Below are 27,800 nucleotides of genomic sequence, written 5' to 3' on the forward strand. Positions count from 1 at the left end.
ATATATATATATTTTAAAATATATGAGACTGTTTTCTAGGTCTACCACTTCAGTATAATTTGTGTCAGAGATATTTGGAATTATGACATTTTAATTGTACTATATAGAAAAACAGCAAGAATGGTAAATATTTTGGAAAAATAGAAGGATCAAAGTATGATGAAATATACTTTATTTATGCTAGATTTCTAAAAACACTTAATATTTTCTAGAGGACCTTTTAAAAAACAGTCATCAAGTTACCATCAAACAAAAATATTATTAATTTTTAATAAAAGTATAAATATGTAATTCCCCCAAAGTTTTATGTTTAAAATTACTATGATAGATAATATAATCACTGCAATTATCACTTATAGTACATGAATAATTTTAGCAGGTATTCTTATTATTATTTATATGTGTAATTTTATTTTGGTATTTTTTTTGTTGTAATTTTTTTTAGGTAAAGGAAGGTTTCTGTCATGATAATGTATGTTTTTTAAATTTCCCTTTGCAAAATGAAAAGCACAATCCTTGTTATTGTCTTCTTAAGTGAAATTTACCCTTACTTAAAGTTAAACATTAAATGTGACCATGTTATTTCTCATGTAACATTGAGCAACTGGGTTTCATTTTATAAACATCACCTATTGCTTTGACTAAATTTAGCATAGATACTAAACTTACACATTTTAATTTCTTTGACTACTATCATTGTAATGAACATTTTACATATCCAAAACTGAAAAATATATATTCAAATTTAATGTAATCTTCAAACATCCATTCATATTGCATAGTAAAAAACTAAGCTTGAGTTTATTCAGTATCAGCCTCTGGACTACGTTTTATCATTCTTGCTATTAAGAATGTTACTGTGAAAGAGAGGAAACTTACATGGACATAAAAAATTAAAATAGATACTGTGTGGAACAGTAAAATAAAGAAAAGTTAGATTAATTCTGCCTCTAAGAATGTGAATCCACTCACAGATACCCTGATATATGAAGTGGGCATTAGTTTCAACTTCCCTATCAGGGTATATGGGAAGGGACTGAATATAAGAAGACCTGTTATCCAAAAGTTATGCTGAGGGTTAGGGGCAGGTGGAGGCTATAATATTGAAAATATTTTGTAGGTAAAGTCAACAGAACTTGTTAAATTATTGAATGTTATGGAAAAATATCAGGGAGGAAAAAGATGTTTTTATGTTTTGGCAACTGGGTAATCACAAAAGGAACCATTTTTAGGCAAAAATAATAAAAGATTTTAAAAGTATTTTACCAACTAAAGAAAACCATAGAAATTATAAATTCTACCTGGGTATTTGCTGGAATACAGAAAATCCTGGGTAGTTGAAAACTAGGAAAAATGAGAGATATATTTTCATGACTAATTTAAATATGATTTAAAATAATTATTGGAGAAAATTTCTTTGCAATCAACTTTTAGGTATCCTCCATATGTTGTCTCAAATACATAAAGCTATCTAAAATAAATATATGATAGCTTGGTGTATTTCATAGAAAAACTACAATTGTATAGTTCAGAATGTTTTAAAATATAGTAACATTTCCAAATATATAGCATCCTTCCCAATATACATACTTAGATGTTTCCACAAAATATGATGTTTCCACAAAATATGATAGCACTGTTGGATTGGAAAGACATGAATTAAAGTAGGTAGAATTGTTTCATTTTACTTTGGAATATAACATCTCTCAGTTTTAATTTTATGATCAGGAAAGTGTGAATAAGAACATCTCCTTCACAGAATTAAAAACAGTAAAAATTAGGAGTCATGGTGAAAGTTAAAGCTTTCTTTGACTTGAATAATGCCTTAAAACAAGAGGACAAAGAACAGCAGTTTGGAATTCTTTATTTCCTTTTTTACATCTTAGTGTACTATGTAGTGTGTACAATTAGTTCATTCTATTGCTAAAAATTGTATTTGTTGCTTACATTTTTGTCAACTGATAAATTGATAAAGCTATTTTCAGGTCTGCTTGTTTTTGCTTAGTAAAATTTAGTATATGTAATTTCATAATAATTGATAAGGTTCATTGTGGTTATATATTTTGTATTTTAATTTTAAATTCTTTTCCTTCTTTCAGATGGCAAGGAAGAAATTTAGTGGATTAGAAATCTCTCTCATTGTCCTCTTTGCAATAGTTACTATAATAGCTATTGCCCTAGTTGTTGTTTTAGCAACTAAAACACCTGCAGTTGATGGTAAGTAATAAAAATTCTTATACATAATAGTGAAGTAAAGAGAAAGTTATTTTACCATAGCTGCTGATTCAAAAAGGATAATCTATGAGAGATAAAACATGAGAAGGATGTTCTGTGGCAAGTTACACAATCCCTTCAACTTTCTATCATTTTGTTCTGGTTATTTCAATAAAAACCCTCTGTAATTAAGAATGCATCTGTTTTGACATTAATGGATTTCCCCATTACTTGAGAAAGAGAAAAGAGACAGAGGGATGAAGGTGGCAATGTAAAATAGAACAATTGTTACTATTGTTACTACTGAGATTATGCTCCCTAATGGCAAAATTTAGATTTTTGTTGTGGCCTTCAGAAATTTGCAAAGCAGGTGAAGAACATGGAGAATGTATTCTCTGATTGACTCAAGTTTTAAAGGAGAAAGAAGTTTTATGACAAAATAAAGTAGAGGGAAGGTGAATCAAGTTTTTAGGTATTTAATAAAATTTTCTGAAGAGTTTTGTTCTAGTTTACAGTTGCTGCATACTACTGTGGCCTACCAAATACACTTTCTTTTTCTTTATCATTCTCTACACCAAATCAAAATTGGAAAGAATGTTACACATTATATTCTAGTCTAACAGTAGTTAGGAATTTCTACTGCTCTTAATACTTTACCCTTTTTCAGCAGTAGATCATTGTAATGCGAATCATTTTTTTTACCTTACACAAATATGATTCCTATAATATTCTTTCTTATCTATTTGTTTTTGCTATTCCCAACTTTCTGTTCTCTACCTATACATTTTTTCCCTTCAAAGTATCTTCTTTCTCCTGTTTTTCTGTTTTCCAATCTCTTGTGAACTTCTCTGCACTCTTCTCAGATTTGATGTTTCTCTATCTTCTTTCTTCATCTGTAAAACACAAATTGTAAGTTCATTGTGAATGCACTGTTTTTAATCTCTGAATATATTTTATTTTCCTGAAGAATGAGACAACAAGATGTTATCCTCTTATTGTTAGTTCTTGCAAAAGTTTAAAAAATTCTCTTTTCTCTTTTTAGTTTTCAGTGAAAATTTAAGTTTCGCTGATTCAGATGAAACAGTTACTAAACAATATCCAAATAAATAATGAAATAGTTTGGAAAAGAGAAGATACAATTGAAATAACTACTTTGTTAAGATAGTTCCTGGCATCTAGAAATTACAGACTGTAGTATTAAAATATGACTTGGTTCTTGTCTTTACTATTACTGGGGCTTGAGTTTTGGGGTCTTTTTAAATGCAAAATTTATTTTAAAGTTTTTGTTTTGTATAGATTCCTGTGTTCTTTTAACATAAAGTATGTATTACTTGAAAAAGTCTGTGGAAATAATTTGATGTCATGTCTTATTTTACTGAATATTCTCTTTCCCAGAATTGAGTCATCCTACTTCAACTCCAGCTGGTGTAGGAAAATGTCCTGCTGCATTAAATGATCCCATCAATGAGAGAATAAACTGCATTCCAGACCAATTTCCAACACAGGTCTATAAAAACAATTCTTAATGTTTCTATGGATCATTATAGTAAGATAATTGCTCAATACTAGATAATTACATATACTTAAGAACCTAAACATAAATTAGGCCAATTTTTTTGTTGCTCCATATAAATAAATGAAAGATAATTGAAATAACTGAGCTTGCTTTTCCAGACCTCTGTTCAATTTAAATTAACAAACTAAATTTCCTTCACGTTTAACTAGTTATTATTAATTTTACAAACCTTTATAATATTTTAATCTCTTATATTGATTTCTTTAAAAAGTATATAACTTGAAAATATGGAATGTTTGCATGAGAATGTCTATATTCTGTTAGAGTATTTGTAAAGATGGCATTAGAAAGAATCTACAGAAAATAAAAGAACTCTTATTTTTTCAAAAAGTAACATTTTTTGATTATTTGGCAATTAGGAGAGAAAAAACACAACAAAGAAAATTGAAGATAGCTGATTGGATATGTGTAACCCTAAACTGACACTTTTTTTTCTTTTTTCTTTTCTTTTCTTTCTTTCTTCTTCTTTTTTTTTGTACTCTGGAATGAACCAGAGTTACTTAATCACTGAGCTGTTTCCCCAGCCTTCTTTGTTTTATTTTGAGACAGTACCTCGCTAAGTTGCTTAGGTTTTAGTAAAGTTGCTTAGGGTCTCATTAATTTGCTGAGGCTGGCTTTGAGCTTGCAATCTTCCTGCATCAGCCTCTCAAGCTGCTGGGATCATAGACATGTACCACCGTGCACAGCGACTCTTCCTTTTTATTAAAAATACTGTGTAGGAAATAGATTAATGAATATGCACATGTATATCTGTCTCCACGGTTAGCAACTTATCTAATATGCATGTCTAAACCTTACCTCTCTCACTCTCCCACCACAAAAAAGATAATTAAACTAACTATAAAATTTCTATTTCTGTTAGCCTCATCCTACCTTTTTTGCTGTCATAATTTATAAATAATTTTCTGATTAATTTGCAACAAAAATTGCAAATGCATGATAATTTCTTCAGTGACACAGAAATAGAAATAGCAGAAATAGGAGAAATAGGAGAAAGAGTAGTTCCTATATCTTACTCTCTGATCAAAAAGCTAATTAATAGTTTTTACTGTGACCTATGGAGGAAAGTATCTAGGTATTCTATCTTGTTAACATGTTACTTGAGAAACAACTGAAGCTTAATGAAGAATACTATTAGAAACAATAGTGTGCCTCAAATAGAGAAAAAATATTTAAGCCAATGACTTAGGATGTCAATGCTTACCACTGGTCTTTAATGTCAATCTAACCTGTTAGGTTTCAATGTGAGACAAATTAAACTTGTTAATTACATTCATTAAATTTCCACAAATATACTTGCATTTGCTGTTTAAGAAAATGAAGTAAGTTTATTTATTTGTTTGTTTGTTTTTATTTAGAGCATTAAAATTATGCATAGCAGTTGCGTGTATTTTGACAAAATCATACTTGTAAGGAATTTGGTTTCACTCCCCATTTCCCCCACTGTCCCTCCTCATCTTCTTCCCTTTAATCTTCCTCCTCTACCATCTTCCTTTCACTCATTTATCTATTACTTGTTGATTTGTACTTTCTTCTTATACATAAAGATGAATTTTCCTGTGGTATGTTCATGTAGGCATATAATGGGATTTTGTTAAATTCATTCCATATTTCCTTCCCTTTCCCATCTATCTTCCCTCCTTCTAGATCTCCTTTTTCTTCTCCACTGATCTTCCATAAATCTTTATGTATCTGATCTCTCCAGTATTTTCCTTATTTCACTCCAGCTTTTGCCTATGCTGTAAAATACTCAATCCTTGATTTCTGCATCTGATTTATTTCCGTTAGCATAGTTTTCTTCATTTCCATCCATTTCCAACAGGTCCCATCATTTTATTCATCTTTATGGCTGAGTAAAACTCCATTGTGCACATATACCACATTTTCTTGATCTATTCTTCTATTGACAGGCCTTCGGGCTGATTTCATAATCTGGCTATTGTGAATTGTGCTGTAATAAATGTGATTTACAATAGCCAAAGTGAACTTATTTTGAAAGCTTAACTTAGTTTATCTCAACTGATTCTACTGAATTATGCTCCAAGCCCTCAAATGAATTTCAATGTTTTCTTGACATCTTTAAGAAAAGTTAAATGTAGCAAAATAATTTTGATGAGATTCTGATGTGAAACAAAATCTCATTCATTGAATTTTAGATTTATATGAGAACTTAAGAATGTTTTACAATTTTAAATTAATATGACCAGGTCATTCTGTTAGTGATGGCAAAGCTGGAATTAGAACTGTAATGTTCAATGTTACCTTATGTTCTGTGAACTCAGTAGTCATTCTTCATTAACCAGGATGTTATAATTTTCTCTAATTGAATGATTTTACAAGGTAATACTTTTCTACTGTAGAAAATTATGATCCAAAGTACCTGTATGAAGACAAGAATTGGTGTCAATATAATTTATATACAACCGTAGATATGAAAAATTGTGCTGTATTTGTGTCATAAGAATTCTAATGCATTCCACTGTCATTTATTTTTTAAAAAATTAATAAGAAAGAATGAAAGAAAATTGATTAAAAATAAATGATGAGTGAATAAAAAAGTAAAAAGGGCCTAAATATTGTTTCCTCTTTTTCTTTTTTAGGAGAATTAAATTTCAAATGGGATTTTAATTCAAACTCCATCACTTAATTTTTTTAAAAAATTGTTATTAATCATTTTATGATTTTGATAATATTTTCTCATTAGCACATTGTAAGATTCTTAAAATACATTCAAATGTTACCTTTCCTCATCTCAAGTAATCACTTAAAGCAATAATTTATACTTGAAATTTTAAATATGAGAGGCATATTATTTGATTAAATATATTTGGTCCAATCAAGGTGGATAAGATTTAATTTAATCAAAATGATAAACATCTATAAATTTCCTTAAGTTTTCTTAATTGAAAAATTCTCTTTGGGATTCTATATCTATGAAAATGGATCATGTTTAGAGAATAATTAAAAATAAAGAATTAGTTATAGTAAACATTTGTATATGATTTTATTATAAAAGACATGCATATTTATTTTATCATAATGAAAAATTATGAAAGAGTCAACATGATAATTTTAAAAACAGCCATAATTTCACCCAGAGTGTATTAGTCAGCTCAGACTGCCATAACAAAATACAAGAGACTGGATAGCTTTAATTCTGAAATATATGCTTTTAAGTTAATACAAAATACACATCCACATACATATACATATATATAATACTTTGGTATGTATATGTAGTGAGTTAAATGATATTCTCCAAAAACTTAAGTCCATGTAAAGCCCCAGATGTGACCTTATTTGGAAATAAGGGTTTTGCAGATGTAATTAGTTAAGTTGAAGTCACACTGGATTAAGATGCACCCTAAATCTAGGGACTGGGGTCCTTAAAAGAGAAAGAGACTATACACAGAGACAAAGAAGAAAGATCTTCTGTGAAGATGGAAGCAGAGATTGGAGCTATGAAAATACAAGCCAAGGAATGCCAAGGTTTGACAGTTACTGGAAGTTTAGGAATAGACATGGGAAAATTTTCCCCTAGAATCTTCAAAAGTAGCATGGCTTTCCTGACACCTTGAGTTAGCGCTTCTAAACTCCAAAATTGTGAGAGAATAAATTTCTGTTGCTTTAAACCATCTTTTACCATGTTGTTATGGCAACCCTAAGACACTAATACAGTATATCTGGAAAAAGATTAATGTAAGTCTATGTACTAAAATCTTAAATTTTTGTTAGAATGTGATTATAATATTCCATTTTTTTTTTTGGTCTTTAAACAATACATTTGCACTTTTTTTCAAATCATTTACTTATGTCTAGAACTACCTTTTGGTTTTGTAGTAATGGTGTTAAAATATATCTTAGACTTCTGTAAAGAATAGTTCTTGTAAAGTTAGCACCTTTCTATTTTTGGAAGTATTTCTATAGTTTAGGTAACTAGAGGCAAAATTACCAGATTAAAGTAACATATACCTTAGTTTCTGATAGGTATTGATTCTTGGATTCATCAGATTCAATTGTATTCTCATTTGCATATGTTTGTGTGTGTGTGTGTGTGTGTGTGTGTGTGTGTGTATGTGTATATGCACATTTGCAAGCAGTGTTGTGTGTGTGTGTTTCTGAAGCCACTTTAATTTGCTAGGAAAGTAGGTGAGAGGTCTATGTATATCTTCAGCTGACTAAACATGGAGAATTTGATAAAAAAATCCAAGAAAAAAAGTATTCAAATTATAAAGACCTGTCACACTATTAAATTTTGATATTAAGTAGATTGGTGATTACATCATTTTTGATACATAAGAGCATTAGTTTGCTTGATTATTTATATTAGCATTTATATTTTTCCACTTCATATAAGCTTTCCATATAAATAATAAATTTTTCTAAGAATTCAGTATTTTGTTGCACTCATTGAATGCAGCTGTAATAACTAGATGTGACACCTAGCATATAAACTAGTTAAAATAGTTTAAATAGCTATATTTTAACTATTAAATAGTTAAAAATAGCTATCTTAAGTCTTGAATTTAGAATTTGATCTTCATCTTAATTATGTATCACCCACAAATTGATACATAATTAGTACAAAATAAGCATTTCAATTCTTGTTCATCAACATCAAGACAACAGAGTTCTTTATAATTACCCAGAGAGTATGAACCTTAAAAATAGATGAGCTAACAATAACATGCACTAACACATGAATTTAATAAATCAAATTCAGAGCATCAATATTTAATATGGTATAATTAATTCAAGTCATCAAATATTTACATCTCTTCCATGTAAAAATAATAAAAAAAACAAATGATACATGGGTATGTTTTATATTTGAAGAAATAATCTTGTTTTTTAAATGTTCATTTAGTGGCAAAAGACTAGGTTATCTGACAGTACCTCTAATCATAGTATTTATTTTTATAAAATATTTTATTTTACAAAATATTTTATCAGGCAATCTGTGCACAACGAGGCTGCTGCTGGAGGCCATGGAATGACTCTATTGTTCCTTGGTGCTTCTTTGCGGATAACCATGGCTATAATGCAGAGGAATCAACCACAAGTAGTACTGGTAAGAAGTGCTATGTCATGATGACTGAATATAGTGCATTCCTAGTGAAAAAAAAACGTACTTTCAAGTTTTTCTTTGGAAAATATTGTAAATAACATGAAATAAGTACATACTGAAATGTTCAAGTTGATTATACTATTTATTTCTTCCATGATTTTATCTTCCAAATTAAAAAAAACCCCTCACATTTGTGATGAATATAATTATAAATATGTCAATATTTAATAGTTGTTAATACAATTAGAAATATTCAAATATTTAATAGCTGTTTATCTCTATAACTAAATTCATTCATCCTTGTTTGTTTTCTTTGTTTAAGGACTTGAAACCAAATTAAACAGGATAGCTTCTCCTACACTATTTGGAAAGGACATTAATAACGTGCTCCTTACAACTCAAAGTCAGACACCCAATCGTTTCCGGTTCAAGGTTCGTTTTTTTTTCTATTTCTAAAGAAAATTTGATAATTAAAAATGTTCTATGAACACACTCTTTACCTTATCCATACATTTTCCTTCATAAGAAATATTTATTGCAAGGCAAATAATTAATTAAACTAGTTACTCCAAATCTCTGAGCCCGTTTGTTCAAATATAACTTAAGAATAATAGCTTCTCCTGCCATTACTTTGAAGAATTTAAATAACATAATCCAGGTAAAATATTTAACATGTTGTCTTGAGGAGAATATGTACTCCATAAATAATATTATTTTTTAATTTCAAATTTTGTGACAAAATATTAGTTTAAAACATAATTTGAAGAAAAATGTTAATAGTGCTGTGAATGCAACTTTTATTTATTTTATGCTTGGTTTTACTACTTCCTATAGCATTTTGCTTAATTGATCTTTTTTTTTTTTAAGTTTGGAAATTGAAACAGCACCATGTACTTTGAATACTTGTTTACTTGTGTTTTGAGAAAAATTTCACAAGTATGGAGTTATTTTGAAATTTTATTTATTCATCTATTTTGGTGAATATAGGTATTGAACCCATAGCATCATGCATAGTAGGTAATTGTTCTACCATACATATAACTTCAGCCCTAAGATTTGTTTAAGTACATTTAAAAATTCTAAGGCACTATCTAAGGAGGTAAACATTAAAGAACACTAAGAATAATTTAATTCACAGGGCTAAAGTTATTTTCTATTTGGTGCCTGCATTTGTAATGCAAAAATTGAATACTGTCTTAAAACTAAGTAATGCTTATTTCTTTAAATCTTTGCAGATTACTGATCCAAATAGTAGAAGATATGAAGTTCCTCATCAGTTTGTAAAAGAATTTACTGGATCCACATCTTCTGAAACACTGTATGATGTACAAGTTCAAAAAAATCCTTTTAGCATCAAAGTTATTAGGAAAAGCAATAGCAGAATTTTGTAAGTACTGATTTTAATTTACATTTATTATGAATTTAAAAACTGGAATGTCAATGTCAAGGTAATATCACAAAGAATAATTTTTCTCCCCAAAGAAAGTGAGATAGAACTTTTTAAAGATTATGATTTCAAGGGAGTTTCCCTTTCTGTGCATGCAACATACTAAATATAAATGAGAAAATGCCAGTTCCAGCCAACCAAAGATAAAGGTGGAGAGCATCACCCACCTAATTACTGCCTTGCCTATATTTTTGCATATGTAAAATTTTTCCGTGTTCTGTCCTAATTAATCTGTTAATAACCTGCAGGATCACATGGTTTCTATTTACCAACTAGTAATTAATATTAAATTTTCTTGTACATGTTAAATATCACTTGAACACCTTCATTTTGAATGTATTGACTGGGGATGGGGTTAATTGGTGGAAGGAACTTAGTAAGTTCCTGTAAATTTTTTCAAGATAAATATTCTTCCATTCCTAAGAAATGTTAATTGTAAAATGCAATCTCAGAAATGGCTTTCAAGGAATATATTTCAATATTTTTGCAATTAACATTGTTCTATATTATAAAAATATTAAATCCTAAGAGAAATAAGCCAGGCATGGAGGTAAAAATGCTGTACAATTTCACTTTAAAGAAGCAAAGAGTGAAATGGTGGTTACAAAGGTCTGGGAAGAGGTGCAGAATAAAAAGATTGTGGAAAAGTGTTGGATAGTAAAAACAATTTTCAAAGTCTATTGCACAGCCTTGTGAATTTAGTAGATAATAATTTAATGTATCCTTCAGAACTAATAGAGTCCAGATGCTCACACAACACAAAATAGTAAAATGTATGATGATGGCTATGTTAAATAGCTTGATTTACATTCAATATTGTACTTAAAATTTTCACATTGTATTAAATAAATACATAAAATTATAATTTACCAACGAAAATGAAAAGTCTTAAATGCAACTTAGTATTCCCTTCTTCTCTTCCTCCTCCTTCTCCTCCTCCTCCTCCTTCTTCTTTGTACTAGGGATTGAACTCAGGGGCACTTAACCATTGAGCCACATCCTCAGCCCTATTTTGTGTTTTATTTAGAGACAGGGTCTGACTGATTCGCTTAGTGCTTCACTGTTGCTCAGTCTGGCTTTGAACTCATGATCCTCCAGCCTCAGCTTCCCAAGCCACTGGGCATGCACCACCATGCCTGGCCAATTAGCATTTGTTGTAGTATATATCTGGCCCGCATAAAATATGAAATGATATTTATATTTGTAAAAAAAATCAATTTGAAACTAATTATAACATAATGTTAGATGTTTAAAAGCCAGTATAATGTTGCATTATAAAAATCTCAGTCATGGGAACAAGGAAGAACTCAGTTTGAAATATTGTCTGTCTACTGTTTACCTCCATGAAAATAAATATGAATTTATTTTCCCAGTATGTATTATCTGTGAAATGGGGTTAATAATGTTAATTATGCTTTAGGGTTGTGATGAAGATTAAAGGAAATAATGCATGTGAAAAAATTGCTTTAATTAAACTGTGTTGATGCAGCAAACAACCCCTGGTTGCAGGGTTATTTGTATGTCCTTAAAAGGTGACCAAGCAAAAGACAGACATCTTTAAACTGAAATATTCTGTATAGTATTAATAAAAACCCATATTTGGTATAACATTTTTTATGTTTCTATATAATTTATTTTTTTCGTTCATGATTTAGATTTGATACCAGCATTGGTCCCCTGGTGTACTCTGACCAATATTTACAGATTTCAACCAGACTTCCCAATGAATATATTTATGGAATTGGAGAGCATATTCATAAGAGATTCCGTCATGATTTATATTGGAAAAGATGGCCAATATTTACTCGGGATCAACTTCCGGGTGATGTAAGAAATTATCTTTCTTGTTATAAATAAAATCATTACATTGAAGCAGTTGATATTTTTAAATAGCTAAGCTATTATAAGCTATCATTTATTTGACATTACCAAATAAATTATTCAGGTATTAGTAACATATAATCCAGAATCGTGTTTGTTGTAGGGATGAGGAGAGGTAGCTAAATCCTAAATTGGCTCAGTGATGGATAGATTTTTGTGAATGTTTCAACAGGCATTTCCTATTTATGAATGTTTTATTTTGACTTTCATATTTATATTTTATCATTTTTTTTCAATTACCCTTGTATTCAAACCCATTAAGCTAGAATAGTTTCAGACATCATGTTGTGCAATATTTTATGTGATTTGGTGTTTTTCTATCTTTTGAACACCAAAGTGCACTCTTGTCCTCTTCTTCTGAACATAACATGTGATTATATTCTATAACTTGAAATTACTGCAAGCCAGTTGTGTTTCTTTTTACTTACTGAAACTTAGGGTGGTTTATCCTTTATACAATGTATCATTGAGGGCTCAGCTGAAGTCTCCCTCATATAAAAACCTTAGTGCATCAATAATCACCATGCTTTATTTCTTATGTATTTGTCTCCTCTTCTAGAATTTGAGATGCTTGAGGACAAAGACTATAGTCATTAAATAACATTTTTTAATGATGTTTTTGATTTTTTAAATGACAGTGCTCTTTCATTCTCCAAAATGAACAAGTAAATGATTGTTTAAAGGAGCTTCATTTGGTACTGCGCTATTAATAAATTCTACCAATCTTTATTTATAACATGACTATCTGTAATAACCCCCAGGCTAAAATCCACATCCCTACTTTACATCCATTCTTTTCTTTAAACTTCCACATCCAATCAGTTAAGAAGTGTCTCTCCTTACACCTTTCAGTGTCTATACAGTTTGTATCCACTACTTCTATTGTTCATCAGCAATCAACAAATATATGCAAAAGTTCTATGAGGATAGTCATCCATTAGTTTGTTGTGCATAAATGAGGTGTAATGGATATACATGTTATTATGTTCTCATAAATAATATATTAAAACCTATTTAGTTATAAAATACATAAAAATGCAAATGACCTATTAAAATAATATGTACGCTGTATATTTCACATGTTAATATAAAATTACTAATTAAGACAATTAAAAAAACTTGTGCCTAAGTTTGATACGATACAAATAATGAAGAATATTGGTATAGAGATATAGGGGGTAAGTTACAGAAACAAATGAACTTATAAAGGTCATTTTAATATACTTAATCATTACTTTAAAATTTTAATTTTCAAATGTTTGCTTTCTAGAATAATAATAATTTATATGGCCATCAGACATTCTTCATGTGCATTGAAGACACTTCTGGAAAGTCATTTGGTGTTTTCTTAATGAACAGCAATGCAATGGGTAAGATTGATCTTTCTGATAACATGCTTACATGAAATTACCTTGTCATGTTTAACTGTTCTTTTTATTGCAATCATTGAGATTGCAATAAAAATTGAGTAAACTCTATTATAAATGATCTTAGGATGCAAAATTATTGTAAGTAGGTTTTGAAATTAGTGAGACAATAGATTTTTGCATATCAGTGTTTCTATTTTTGGGAGAGTATGCTATGCTTTGACATACAGGTGCTTTCTTTTCCCTTCAGAGCAACACGGAAACATACCCACACAAATTAGTTTTCTCATCCCCACAGCCTCATTTGTCATGATAAGATAATATGCTTCTCCAAATATAAAAAAGAAAGATCTCTAAGGGGACAGAAAAAAAGAAAGAGTAATATTTTAGCTTATTATACTTCAAATGATGTAGAATCTTTTGCTTTTTTAATGTTGTAAAGTGGAATGTCTATTTAATAGGTGAGTCAGTGTTAATAAAATGTTACAAAAACTAATGTTCCTGCTGGAGCAGTATATTACATGGATACCAAGTCAATTATATGTAAGGAAGTTAAATTAAAAAACCTTCATATTTTTCTTCTTAGAAATTAATATGTGGTGCTATGATCTCTCAAGGAGTCTTGAATTGAAATGACTAATTGAGATGCAGTTTTAGAAAAACAGTGTTTTTGCTGTTAAGAGGTCTAATTCTCTTATTCATGGTGGCATTCTACTTTTCTACTACAGTATTCCTGAATTCAATGTTAGATTTCTTTTTAACTATTTAAAATAGTGTGAAATAATATGACTTATGTAAAATATTTTAAATAATGTTAGATTTCTTTTTAACTATTTAAAATAGTGTGAAATAATATGACTTATGTAAAATATTTTAAATGCACATTGCAATTGCTTTATTATTAAGTACCTTCTTTTTCACCATTTAAATATATTTTACCAAACTTGTTTACAGAGATTTTCATCCAGCCTACTCCAATAGTAACTTATAGAGTTACTGGTGGCATTCTGGACTTTTATATCTTCCTAGGAGATACTCCAGAACAAGTAGTTCAACAGTATCAAGAGGTACGTTTCAAGCCTATTTTTAAAAATTATTTTGTTATATTTTTTTCTTTGTCTAGCAAGTCCATATATTTGAATAACTTTTCTTTACATATCAGGGACCTCTTAGCTAAACACATCTGGGAAAAGGAAATTATTTTTAATAAGATTCATGGACCATAACTGTTTTAAAAACCTTTTTTCATGATATACTTCTTAATTTATAATTCTATTTCCAAAACTTAACTCTAAGAAGTAATACCTGTCAAAAAAAATTCTGAGAAAAGGATCTAAAAATCTGAGTTGAGACTAGTTAGAATTTTACCCAGTTTACTAATTATGTCTGAAAATTTCCAAATCTATTCATAAGTGTGAATTTTGGAAAAGAATCACAAAAATATTTACAGTCTCTTTAATTTAAAATTATAATTATAATTCTGGACTTTCATATAAAGAGAAATTCTGTGTGTGATACTTGTATGTCCAAACAGTATATTTTTCTTTAAAAAAAAAAAAAAAAACTGACATTTTAACTGCACGCAGTGGTGTATGCTGGTAATTCCAATGGTTTGGGAAGCTGAGACAGGAGTTCAAAGCCAGCCTCAGCAATGGTGAGGAGCTAAACAACTCAGTGAGACCCTGTCTCTAAACAAAAAATATTAAATAGGGCTGGGGAATGTGGTTGAGTGTCCTTGAGTTTAATTTCTGGTACCTGCCTCCCCACCCACCAAAAAAAAAAAAAAAAAAAAAAAAAAAAAAACAACAACAACAAAAAAAAACCTGACATTTTGATTGTCAAACAGTAGTTCCTGTAGCTCATTGTTACATGCTGAGCCAAATTTGTGGTAAACAATAGCTGAGTTTTAGTACTATGGAATATCTGAATATACCATATATATATGGCATAATGATATATTTTCTTACAATATTTTATGGGTAGACTTGCTGAGGCTTGAATATAGCACTATAAATCACTGCTGAATTTAAATGACTCAAATTGTATAGAAAGGCAGAAAAAAAATAAATTTTATTTGAAGAAAAAGAAATTATCTTCTCTATATATTGCCAATATAGTTTTTAATATGTTAAAATTTTAAATAGATTTCATTTGAGTGGCTAGATGGTTTTATCAGTTTTAAAAACCATGCATGCTTACAAAGTATAAGATAAATCGGAGATAGTTAATGGGAAAATAAATATTTTAAATACTTATGCAAAACATTACATTTATAATGTATATGTATGTGCTATATGTGTGTGTACTATATGTGTATATATATATATACATATATATCATATCTATAAGAAGAAATTTCAATCACATGTCCAAGTATTTAAATAATTCTATGAAACATGAAATATTTAGGAATATAGTTGGAAAATGAATACTTTTGTTTGGAGATTTATTAGACTTGAAATTATTTTAAAGATAAATTTAATATTTCTTTGTATGGATAAAAATAAGCATGAGCAATTTTTTAAAAATTTTGCATTATAGTTTTTAAGCTATAGATTATAAGGAAATCATGGATATCTATATATATATATATGTATCTATATATATACATATATATATATATTTTATACATGTATATGTACATATATATGTATTTTTTTAGCCTAAAGAGAACTATTATGCCTAGTTAGATTATTTGTCATAAAGTAACCTAAATCCAAAGTTTCATTAAACAATTTTATAGCAATTATATCTTTATTTCCACGTACAAATTTGTGTCTTATTCTGTGATGAGAAAATGATGCTATCTTGCAATTCTGTACTGGGCTTGCTTTGACCACTATGGAAATGAGGGGAGAAGGGGATCCATTTGGCCTAGGAAGAAAAGCGGCCAAGACACTGCATGTGACAAATTCTAGGCAGTAACTGGTTGCAAACCTTGTAGAACATGTATTTTGAGTAACTTTTTTGAAAACTTGAAAAGAAATAACTGCCAAAAGGCCAGGTCTGTTGGTACACACCTGTAATTCTGGAGACTCAGGAAAGTGAGGCCAGAGAATTGCAAGTTCAAAGCCAGACTCAGCAATTTAGCACGGCCCTAATGTGTAGTACTTTGTGTAGAAAGTAAGCCTACTTTCTACACAAAACAAATTAGTGAGACCCTGTTTCAAAATAAATAATAAAAGGGCTGGGCAATGCAAAAAATTATGATTGTAATGCACTCCTCTATTGTGATGTATGTAAGAAATAATAAAAAATAAATTTAAAAAAAAGGGCTGGAGATGTTGCTCAGTGGTTAAGCACCCCTGAGTTCAATCCCTGGCACAAAACAAAAATCAAAAAACAAACAAACTAACTAAAAAAGGAAATAAATTACAAAATGTAAGGGAATACAAACTGCTAACTGCAATTTTAAACATGTTTTTGTCTGCAGTGATGAATGATGATGTTTTTGTTCTAATGGGAGGTGGAGGTAACCTGGGAAAATTTTCCTTTCATTCTATTATATTTTATTTGATATCTTTTTATTCTTTTCTTTCCCCTTCTATGATTAGACAAAATATATTTTGTCAAATATTACTTTCTTGAGTGCTTCATTTTCTAATTTTTTGTATGTGGGGGGGGACAAGGTTTGAATTCAGGGACACTGGACCACTGAGCCACATCCCCAGCCTTGTTTTGTATTTTATTTGGAGACATGGTGTCACTGAGTTGCTTAGCACCTCACTTTTGCTGAGTCTGGCTTTGAACTTGCAATCCTCCTGCCTCAGCTTCTCCACTGTGCCGGGCCATCATTTTCTAATTTTTAATGAAAAATAACAAATGAGGCACAGAACATAAATTTCTTAAACGTTTCACAAGCAAAATTCTAACAATATTTAGGAAACATTTTTAAATGCAGGTAATAATAAATATTTACAATATATAATTAAGTAAATTCTAGATATATAGCAGAACAAAAAACTCTTTAGTTACTAATGCTGAATGAATTTCTTTTTATTGAAACTAATTTAATGTCAACTTACCTCAAGCTCATTGGACTACCAGCAATGCCTGCCTATTGGAGTCTTGGATTCCAACTGAGTCGCTGGAATTACAAATCATTAGATGTAGTGAAAGAAGTAGTGCAAAGAAACAGGGAAGCTGGCATACCTTTTGTAAGTAGAACGAAGGGTTTATGGGGATTTATATATATCTTAAGCATTGCCATAAAATAACAAATGTAGTGAATTTTAGGATATCATATATATCTGTATATGATATACCCATAGATGTATATGGTTTTAAAGCTAGTTTTTAATGGTGAAGTCTATTTAATCTCCTAACATAATTCCCACTTTTTTTAAAGTTAAAAGTATATATTTTTGAAAAGTGATCAGAAGTTACAGAACTGAATATGTTTAACAGTTAACAAAATCACATGATTTTTAAAAATAGACCTGATTTTAGAATTCATGTCTTTAAAAAATGATTTCCTGAACTCTGCAGGTTTTGTTTTCTGGGCAATGAATATCACATATATAACCTAATAAAAATCTAGTCATCACAGAGAAAAATGTGAATATTCATTTAAAGCTTACTTTTAAGAACTAGAAAAACTAGTTTTATAAGCAATATCTCTTCTTAGATCATTATATAAGAGATGTTGATTTATTTTTAATAATTTATATATACATATATAATACAAGTTTATTGGCTTTAAAGATTGTAATTAGTTGTTCTTTCAGTCGATTGATTGAAACACACTGTGTTAATTTTCAGGATACACAAGTCACTGACATTGACTATATGGAAGACAAGAAAGACTTTACTTATGATCAAGTGGCCTTTAAAGGGCTCCCTGAATTTGTTGAAGATTTGCATAACCATGGGCAGAAATACGTTATTATCTTGGTAATGATAAATTATACATTAGAATATTTTTGACATTTGTAGGTTAGTAGGTTTTCTATAGTCTCTTCTTTCTGTTTTTAGGACCCTGCAATTTCTATTGAGAAACGTGCTGATGGAACACCATATGAAGCTTATGAGAGAGGAAATGCACAGAAAGTGTGGGTGAACAAGTCAGATGGAATTACACCAATTATTGGAGAGGTATATTATGGTATCCATTACACTTGTGTGACTCCTGTTTTCTGTTAATCAACAGGATCTTTCTGTATGCTTGTGTGTGTGTGTTTGCTTTTATTTTTGGATTTTATATTTTAATTGTGGTAAGGAATTATAGACAGAGAATATATTTTAATAATCTTTAAATAATTTCATCATACAGAAAGTAAATAGACATCACATTTAAAGACTATAAACAAAAATAGTAACTAATAAATTATGATTTATTTATTAGTATTTTAGATTCTCACAAAAATACCGAGAGGTCTATTCAGCTATTTGACATAAAATACTTGCAAATAAAATTTGAATACTAAGCACCTATAAAATGAGCATTAAATTGTAAAAATTTACGTATAACACAATAAAAATATATATTATTAAAATTCTTTGCATGTGGCAACCAAATTTTAGAAAAGTGAATCGACTTATCCAAAGTCACACAACTAATGAGGAACAAAGGCAGAAATATACCTAGCTCTCAAATGTATGTATTTAACCCAAATAAATATCCTTTTGGTGGTAATTTTGTAAGACATGTTGAAAAGCAAAACAATATCTAGACACAATAAGTAAGCAATTCCACTTCTGTAACTTAACAACAAAAACATAAAATAAAATGGGAAACAAAAATATCAATTTAAAAACATGTGTCTAGAATAGCATTATTTACTATAATGAAGAATATTCTAGTTTTTTATTTTCTTTTTAGTACAGAGAATTGGACCCAGTGGTTCTTTAGCACTGAGGACCACCTCAATCCTTTCGAAAAATTTATTTTAGAAGAGGTCTTCCTAAATTGCCCCCGCTGGCCTAGAACTTGCCAACCATCCATAGGCTTCCTAATAGCTGGGATTACAGTGTATGTCCCTGAGCCTGGCTCCTATCACTTCTTAGTGCATTTGTTAAATTTTCTTTAGAAAGATCTCCTTGAATAATATGAGCCCATTAGAACCAAGTTTTCCTACACATGATGCCTATTAATATTTCATGGAATATAATTTTTGGAGATCTATTCTGTTGAGCAACTCAGGAGGCTGAGACAGGTGGGTCAAAGTTAAGGGCCAACCACAGCAACTTAGTGAGGCCCTAAGCAATTTGGTAAGACCCTGTCTCAATATAAAAAATAAAAAGGCTGGGAATGCGGTTCAGTGATAAAGCACCATCAATTTCAATCCCTTGTGCAAAAAAAAAAAAAAAAAAAAAAAAGATTTATCTGTTGGTTATGGCCACATCAGCCAGCCAGTCAGTAGTGATTATTTGGATATAAACACTATATTTATCCCAATTAATTTAAAATTGAATTCTTCTTGCTTAATGTAGTTATTGGATGCAATAAGTAAATTAATGTAAAATAATTTGGAGGAGCATAAATCACAAAGAGGTAGCATAGTATGTTTTGTGTTAACCAGCATGGACTAAGGAATAAAATTACCTTGGTTGGAGTTCTTGCTACATCAGTGCTTAGTAGTGTAACTTTGAACAACATGCTTAACTTTGCTGTGTATAACTTTTCTCATCCACAAGGTAAATTTACATATGGCAGTTACCTTACTTATAAAGTGATGATAAAAGTAGTACCTACCCCACCTCCTAAATTCGAAATGAAGATTATATGTTAAAAATTGTAAAAATGCTTTAATGCTTGGAATAGTGGCCTAGCATACATTTAATATCATAGTGACATTGTGGATAAGACATAAATATAAAAGAGATTATTTACCTGGATTTCTTGGAAGCAAATTTCTGTAGAAATGAACTATGTGCTTTGTTTTATTCAGATGGGAATGTATTTATATATGTATATATACATATAGTATATATACATATAGTTTGTGTGTGTGTGTACTTTTTAATCTAATATACAAGGAGGCTGAGAAATAAATTTAACTACAGTAAAAGTAGCAGCCTTAGGGTTGGGAGGTGGAGCATAGGAGGATTAGATGAACTCTAGATATGGCAAAGGGGTGGGAGGGCCAGGGAGGGGGCATGGGGGTAAAAAAGATGGTGAAATGAGAAGGAGATCATTACCCTAAGTACATGTATGAAGACACAAATGGTGTGAATATAGTTTATATACAACCAGAGATATGAAAAATTGTGCTGCATATCTAATATTAATTTTAATGCATTCTGTCATATATTAAAAATAGAATAAAATAAATAAAAATAAATAAAAAAGTAACAGCCTCATCCAAAGTTCTTTTATATTTTCCTTCTTAAATGCCTTATGATATTCCTCTCTTTTTCTTTTTAACTGTTTTTACTTAAACACATCTAGAAATAGGCCTGAGAATATAATGAAAGCATATTGTGTATGCCTAAAAAATATACAATATTAAAATTTTAATAATTTTTAGAATACACAACTCAATTAATTTAAAAATCCACTATGTATTTGTACTTTTATTTATGTATTTATGTGAATAATGTGTTCATGTAGGTATGGCCAGGATTATCTGTATATCCTGATTTCACTAATCCAAACTGCATAAATTGGTGGGCAAATGAATGCAGTGATTTTCATCAAACAGTGAACTATGATGGACTTTGGATTGTAAGTAGTCTAAAAGTGTCATTTTGGTCAATGAACATAGAATAATTTAGCTATAAAAAAAGCAACAAGCTCTATTTTTCTAATATATTCAACATAAAAGTAAAAGCTTTTAATGTTTTCTAGAACCTGTAAATATTATATTTGGTATCTTCATAGGTTAGAGAGGAACTAAAAGAAATACAAATTGAGATGTTTCTTCTGTAGCAATGTACTTTATAGAATAAATTTAACTTTTTAAATTGAAGTGTTGAATTTTATAGCTAATAATTTATCTTTAAAAAGTTAATCAGATTGAGGATAATCCTGTAGAAATTCATAAACCTATTTGCAATTTCAAAAACATTAATGTAAGTCTGCAATAGTCAAGCAATATCAATTTGAATGTCTTCACTCTTTAGAAACTTTTAGTAAGCCATGGAATAAAACCAATCAGAATTGGCAGTAAGTTGTGATTCATATCAAGAAACAACAAGAAACAAAATACTAGATGACTGTGCAGTTATTAAAGGAAAACACAAGTGTTTGGATGTTTCTTGGAATGAAGTTTTATTTCTATAACTATAAATAGCTAGTTACTAAACTTATTTATGGTATAAAGAAATATTGGATGATAGCTAATCCTTATGTTATGGCAAATGTAACTCCATTATGTGAAAGAAACCACCATGATCCTGAAATTCTATATTTTCGGAAAAACATTTAATGAGCTTGAACATAGAACAACATTGACTTTGTTCAAAAGTATTACAACTGAATGAAACCCTGGAGAGACATTCTGGACCATATGCTTTTTGGGTTTTAGGTCCATAGTATTTCTATGTCCTTGAAGTGCTAATTATTTATTTAGTCATATTTTAATTATAAATTGATTTATTTAAAAATTATTTATTTTGCAAGTATTTATTTGGGACCATCTATATATCAAATATGTTGGGAAAAATACAAATAAGGAAAAATTAGGTGTTTTTTCTGACAAAATGGAATTGAGTAAAGAATGAGCATTATCTTTGAATTTCTATGATGTTATTGATAGAATGAAAATAGAGGTTTTTGGTTTTTTCTTTTTTTTTTTTTACGTAAAATCAGCAAAATCACACTGCCAATACTTAGCTACAGAAAGTAATAATTTAAAAAAATCCTATGACATTGAGCTTTATTTTTCATTTCAGCTATTAAATTATGAATTTAAAAAATTCTATAGATTTTTTCCTACATATGAAACACTTTGGTTTATTAGAACCATAATAATTATAATTGATAATTTAGAAACAGTGAAAGAGACTTTGTGCTGTAGAAAGAAAGAAAGAATACTCCATTTTCTATATAATCAAAGAATGGGATTCATCTTCAAAGGCAGGAGAGGATGAAATGGAGAAGCTATCAGAAAAAAAAAAAAGTTTTTCCAGCACTACTGTTAATATAGGAACATTTAAATTAATCTTTATAAAGATGCTTAGGTTATGAGTTGTCAGAATATGATCAAGCTCACTTGAGGTTGTACTATTTGAATTAGAATAATGAAGACTTTTTGCATTTTTTTTTTCCATTTCCAGTCTCTCAGGAGCAAAGACAGGAACTTGGGCTACACAAATAGTGTTGATAGTCATGTGCTTAGCATATCATAGAAACTAAATAAAAGTGATCCAAAACATAATTATGCTGAATAAATTAATGTGCTAGGAATGTGTGTGTAACCATTGAAACTCAAAGAAGACACTCATATAACCATTTAGAAAAAAGGTGAAAAACTTAACATTTAAGTGAAATTCATTTGGGTGTCTAAAATATCTCAAGCTGGCTAAGATACTTCTGTGAGATGGTATTTAAATTCTGCTTATTTTTAGGTTGGTAGCTTGGATGTACCTCAGGGATAAAAGAACTTTGTGGTTCCCATTGATAAAGTATTTTTTAAAAATTGGAGAATTTTTGCTTGTGTGACATAGAATTATTTAAAATCTGCTGATTTTCATTTTTATATCCTTTTAGGACATGAATGAAGTTTCCAGCTTTGTTCAAGGTTCAACAGAAGGGTGCAGTGAGAATAGTTTGAATTATCCACCTTTTACTCCTGGTAAATTTCATTTGGTTAACTAGAAGTCTTAATTGAGAATAGTTTTTCTGTTAACTGGTTAATTCTAGCATATGTTTATAAATCAAATCTTTGATCTATTTTTTAAAACATGAAATCAAAATGAAATATAATGTAAGATTATATTTATTTTTTTATTTTTTTATTGATTGTTCAAAACATTACAAAGCTCTTGACATATCATATTTCATACATTAGATTCAAGTGGGTTATGAAATAAACTTTCTACTGTAGAGATTTAAAATGAGTCTATGAGTATATGATGCATAATATAGATGTATATGCTTTCATACTCCCATTAATGGCTATTTTTCCATGTATTTATTTGTTATTTAAGTTAGGAAATATTATTTCACTGGCATTTATCAATATAAATGTAAAGCTAATAGTTTCTCCAAGCTCAGTAAGAGTACAGGATAAGGATATAATTATAATTTACTTTAATTCATTGTAGTTTTTTATTTAAGACATGTTTCTTATGTGCTTTCTCTAAGATATTCTTGACAAACTCATGTATTCTAAAACACTTTGCATGGATGCTCTGCAAAACTGGGGGAAACAATATGATGTTCACAGCCTGTATGGATACAGCATGGCTATAGCCACAGAGAAGTAAGTATGATTTCATTCAGAAACTCTTTTTGTATTTGTCTAGAAATATTTTTTGTAATTTATCAGTATAGTTAGAAAATAACAAGGGTAAGAAAGAAAGGAAATAATAATTTCATGCTAAAAATTTGTCAGTAGAAGTATCAGTTCTATTACTAATAGTCATGAATTTGGTCCTTAGTTATTCATCACTATGTGGTCTATGTATTTAATTGACCCTTGTTATTACATCATCATTTGTTGATCAGATTTAAATTATTCTTCAATATTTTGATTCAGCTTGTCATCTCTAAGTATAATTTTGTTATTTTGGGGGGGGGAAGGGGTACCAGGGGCACTCGACCACTGAGCCACATCCCCAGCCCTATTTTGTATTTTATTTAGATACAGGGTCTCACTGAGTTGCTTAGGGCCTCAAAGTTGCTGAGGTTGGCTTTAAATTTGCAGTCCTCCTGCCTCATCCTCTAGAGCCACTGGGATTACAGGCGTGTGACTCTCAGCAGTACAATTGTTTTCTAAGCAATTGACTTGAGCCAAAGGTGCTCCTAAAACAGGTCCTTGATTATTTTCTGAAATCAAGTGTTTCAATCAAAATTAAAGTATAATTTTTAAGTGGTATTTTTCCAAGTCCTTTTTAAATGCAATAAAGTAAAAAATTTACTTGATATAAAACTATAAGGAAGCAGATCATCATATGTTTAAATATTATATAAGGTTCTATAACGCAGTAGTCATTAAAACATAGGTTCAATTCTTAATATATTCATAATTTTCTTACAATTAAATAACTGTGATTGAGTGTTAATTCCAATCCATGCTTTTCTCATCCCAAATCACACCATAATGTTAAAGTTTTGTACACTATTTTCATAGTGTTGCATTGCTTTTGTATTTATACTTACCACAGTATTATATATTACATTATTTAAGTCAATAAAATCTATATTTAATCCAAAATAATTAAAACAGTAATGTGGAAAAAGCATCTGGAAATATCATATTTTTTCTAAGGTATCCTGAATAAGTTTATATGTTAAATTAAAGTTTTCTATCTTTTCCCAATAATTTGGCACTGATAAAAAACTATCAATAACAGGCACCATTAGAGATGAAAATGAATAATGCTAATAGTTGTTGCTGGTAGTTAACTTCTAGAAAATAAAAAAAATTAAATGCTACATACACATAAGCTTTTTTTGTGCTATAACTACCTGCTAACACTTGAAAATGTAAACACTAAGATACGATTAGTCATTACTCTATAGAAAGAATATTACATTTAAGTTCAGATTATAAACTTTGTATTTATAAAAGGAATTCAATGAGTTTAAACAACATATTACCAATGCAAATATTGAGTAGATACCATGGGCTTTTGATTTGGTAAACAATGAGTGAAGTCTTTCATAATCTCATTGTTTCTAAAAAGTATTCTTCTGTATTTGATCACGATATATTTAAATTAGTAAGTATTGATAGGTTAATAAAATTGATATAACCTTTTGAGAAAAAGCTCTTAAATATTATGAATTGGCTCAGAGAATATTCAAATTACACTTGAAACTAAAGTTTTAAAATTAGCAAATATCAGTTTTACTTTAAGGTAAATCTTATTAATTTTGTTTCATTTTAAGAGCTGTAGAAAAAGTTTTTCCTAATAAGCGAAGCTTCATTCTCACCCGGTCAACTTTTGCTGGATCTGGACATCATGCTGCACATTGGTTAGGAGATAATACTGCTTCTTGGGAACAAATGGAATGGTCTATCACAGGAATGCTAGAGTTCAGTTTGTTTGGAACACCTTTGGTAAGGCAGCTCAATACAGTGCTATATATATTTATAAAAACCAAAAGAATATTAGATTTCTTATCATTTTTCGTCATGATGATGGAATCCAGGAACTTATTTTTGACAGGGGGTACTGGGGACTGAACTCAGGGTATTCCACCGCTGAGCCACATCCCCAGCCCTACTTTGTATTTTATTTAGAGACAGGGTCTCATTGAGTTGTTTAGTGCCTCCTTTTTTTTGCTGAGACTGGCTTTGAATTGCGGATTCTCCTGTCTCCTAAACTGCTGGGATTACAGGCATGCACCACCATGCCTGGCTTGAATCCAAGAATTTGAATGTGCTAGGCAAATACTCAGTCACAGAACTGCATCCTTAGCACCAGCACATAAACTTGTAATGGCATCTTTAATGCTTTTTGGTAAAATTATTAAAAAGGATATTATAGGAATAATCTCAGTCTTCATTCTCTAGGAATTTATGAAAAAATTGAAATTTTGACATCTCTACTATTCAAACCATTACAGTATGGAAAATGGAATTAACAAAACTTTATTATGGAAACTAATTTAGAAGATAAATATAAATTATGGAAAAGAATTATATTTAAAAGTTTTTATAATCAGTTTAGATTCACACAGAAAATAAAGCTACTTCTTTTACCTAAAAAGATAAAAGAAATTCAGCACAATCTCTAATTATATCAAGCAAAAATATGATATAATATTAATATTCAAGATCACAGAGAATCCTTTGATTTAAACATGTAAAGTATATTTGGAGATTTTGGTGAAGTCTTTTTTCTTTCTTTCATGTGTAGAAATTACACAAGCACCAAAAAATTAAGTGAACAATCAATAAAGATCCCCCTACCACCATTTTGCACTTGGAAATTAAAAAGCACATTATCATATTATTCAAGCGCTGAAAACCAAACTGAATGGAAATGCAAAAAAACAGCAATAAAAAAGAACTTTATAGCTGAATGTTAACAATTATGTTTCTTATCAAATCTTGTGTTACTTCAGATATATTAGTGTAAAAGAAGAATGATAGCCTCAAATACTTAATTAAAAACAAAAAGACTTTGTTAATATTAAGTAGTGATCCAAAGAAAGGTGTATGTAACAAAAATAAGACATATTAATGCAATTAAAGCAAATTGTTTTGAGAAATAATTTCAAAAATTATAATACAAAGGCGGTTCATTGAAAACTTAAATAAAATGCATGCATTTGTAGCATGTTTTGTCAAAAAGAAAAAATATTAGAATGTATTTTAATACAAAATGTTATTGATTGTACAAATTAAGAAACAATAACCAGAACAGCTTAGTAAATGAATTTAAGCTCTACCATATTAATGAACAATAAATTCACAATAGAAAGGATACGCATTTCCCCAAATTATAATCAAAATTCAGTGCATGAGAATTTTTCCTACTTGATAATGCAATGGTGTTTACCACAATGATGTGGATGTTCAAATTCATTAATATGTTAAAATAAGACAGAAGCACATGCATATATGTAAATTTGTTAAATGACAAGTACTATCCATTGATCTGTGAGGAAAGTGTCAAGTAGTTATATGAACAATTTAACATACTTTTAGAAAACAAAATAAAATGAACCCATTTCTGATACTGTATATAAAAATCAATACCATTTCTATCCCCATTCTCTCCCACTCCTTTTACTCCCCTATACCTAATCTAAAGTAACTCTTATTCTTTCTTAGCCCCCCTCCATTGTGAATTAGCATCCACATTTCAGAAAAAAGTTTTGGTTTTTGGTTTTTATGGATTGGCTGATTTCACTTAGTATGATATTATCCAGATCCAAATGCCATAATTTCATTCTTCTTTAAGTCTGAGTAATATTCCATGATATATATATATATATATATATATATATATATATATATATAAAAATATTTTTTACTAATTCATCTGTTGAAGGACACCTAGGTTGGTTCCATAATTTAGCTATTGCGAATTGAGCTTATATAAACATTGATATGGCTGTATCACTGTAGTAGAATGAAACAGACATCATTACCCTATATACAAATATAACTATATGACTGGTGTGAT

General features: G+C 29.4%; 1 protein-coding gene across 2 annotated transcripts in view; it reads left to right on the forward strand.

Annotated features, from left to right (window-relative positions):
- Positions 1-2,099: 2,099 nt before the first annotated feature.
- Si (sucrase-isomaltase) overlaps positions 2,100-27,800 on the forward strand; it is a 77,578-nt gene continuing 51,877 nt past the window's right edge. For both annotated transcript variants that reach the window (XM_076867721.1, XM_076867720.1), the window contains exons 1-15: positions 2,100-2,217; positions 3,610-3,719; positions 8,744-8,861; positions 9,181-9,290; positions 10,094-10,245; positions 11,961-12,132; positions 13,457-13,556; positions 14,508-14,620; positions 17,585-17,710; positions 18,315-18,446; positions 18,528-18,647; positions 21,106-21,219; positions 23,206-23,290; positions 23,803-23,920; positions 25,552-25,723. In XM_076867721.1, the coding sequence (XP_076723836.1) occupies positions 2,100-2,217; positions 3,610-3,719; positions 8,744-8,861; positions 9,181-9,290; positions 10,094-10,245; positions 11,961-12,132; positions 13,457-13,556; positions 14,508-14,620; positions 17,585-17,710; positions 18,315-18,446; positions 18,528-18,647; positions 21,106-21,219; positions 23,206-23,290; positions 23,803-23,920; positions 25,552-25,723 (1,860 nt within the window). The remainder of the gene's footprint in view (positions 2,218-3,609; positions 3,720-8,743; positions 8,862-9,180; positions 9,291-10,093; positions 10,246-11,960; positions 12,133-13,456; positions 13,557-14,507; positions 14,621-17,584; positions 17,711-18,314; positions 18,447-18,527; positions 18,648-21,105; positions 21,220-23,205; positions 23,291-23,802; positions 23,921-25,551; positions 25,724-27,800) is intronic.

Source organism: Callospermophilus lateralis, chromosome 10, assembly GCF_048772815.1.
Source record: "Callospermophilus lateralis isolate mCalLat2 chromosome 10, mCalLat2.hap1, whole genome shotgun sequence".
NCBI lineage: Eukaryota > Metazoa > Chordata > Mammalia > Rodentia > Sciuridae > Callospermophilus > Callospermophilus lateralis.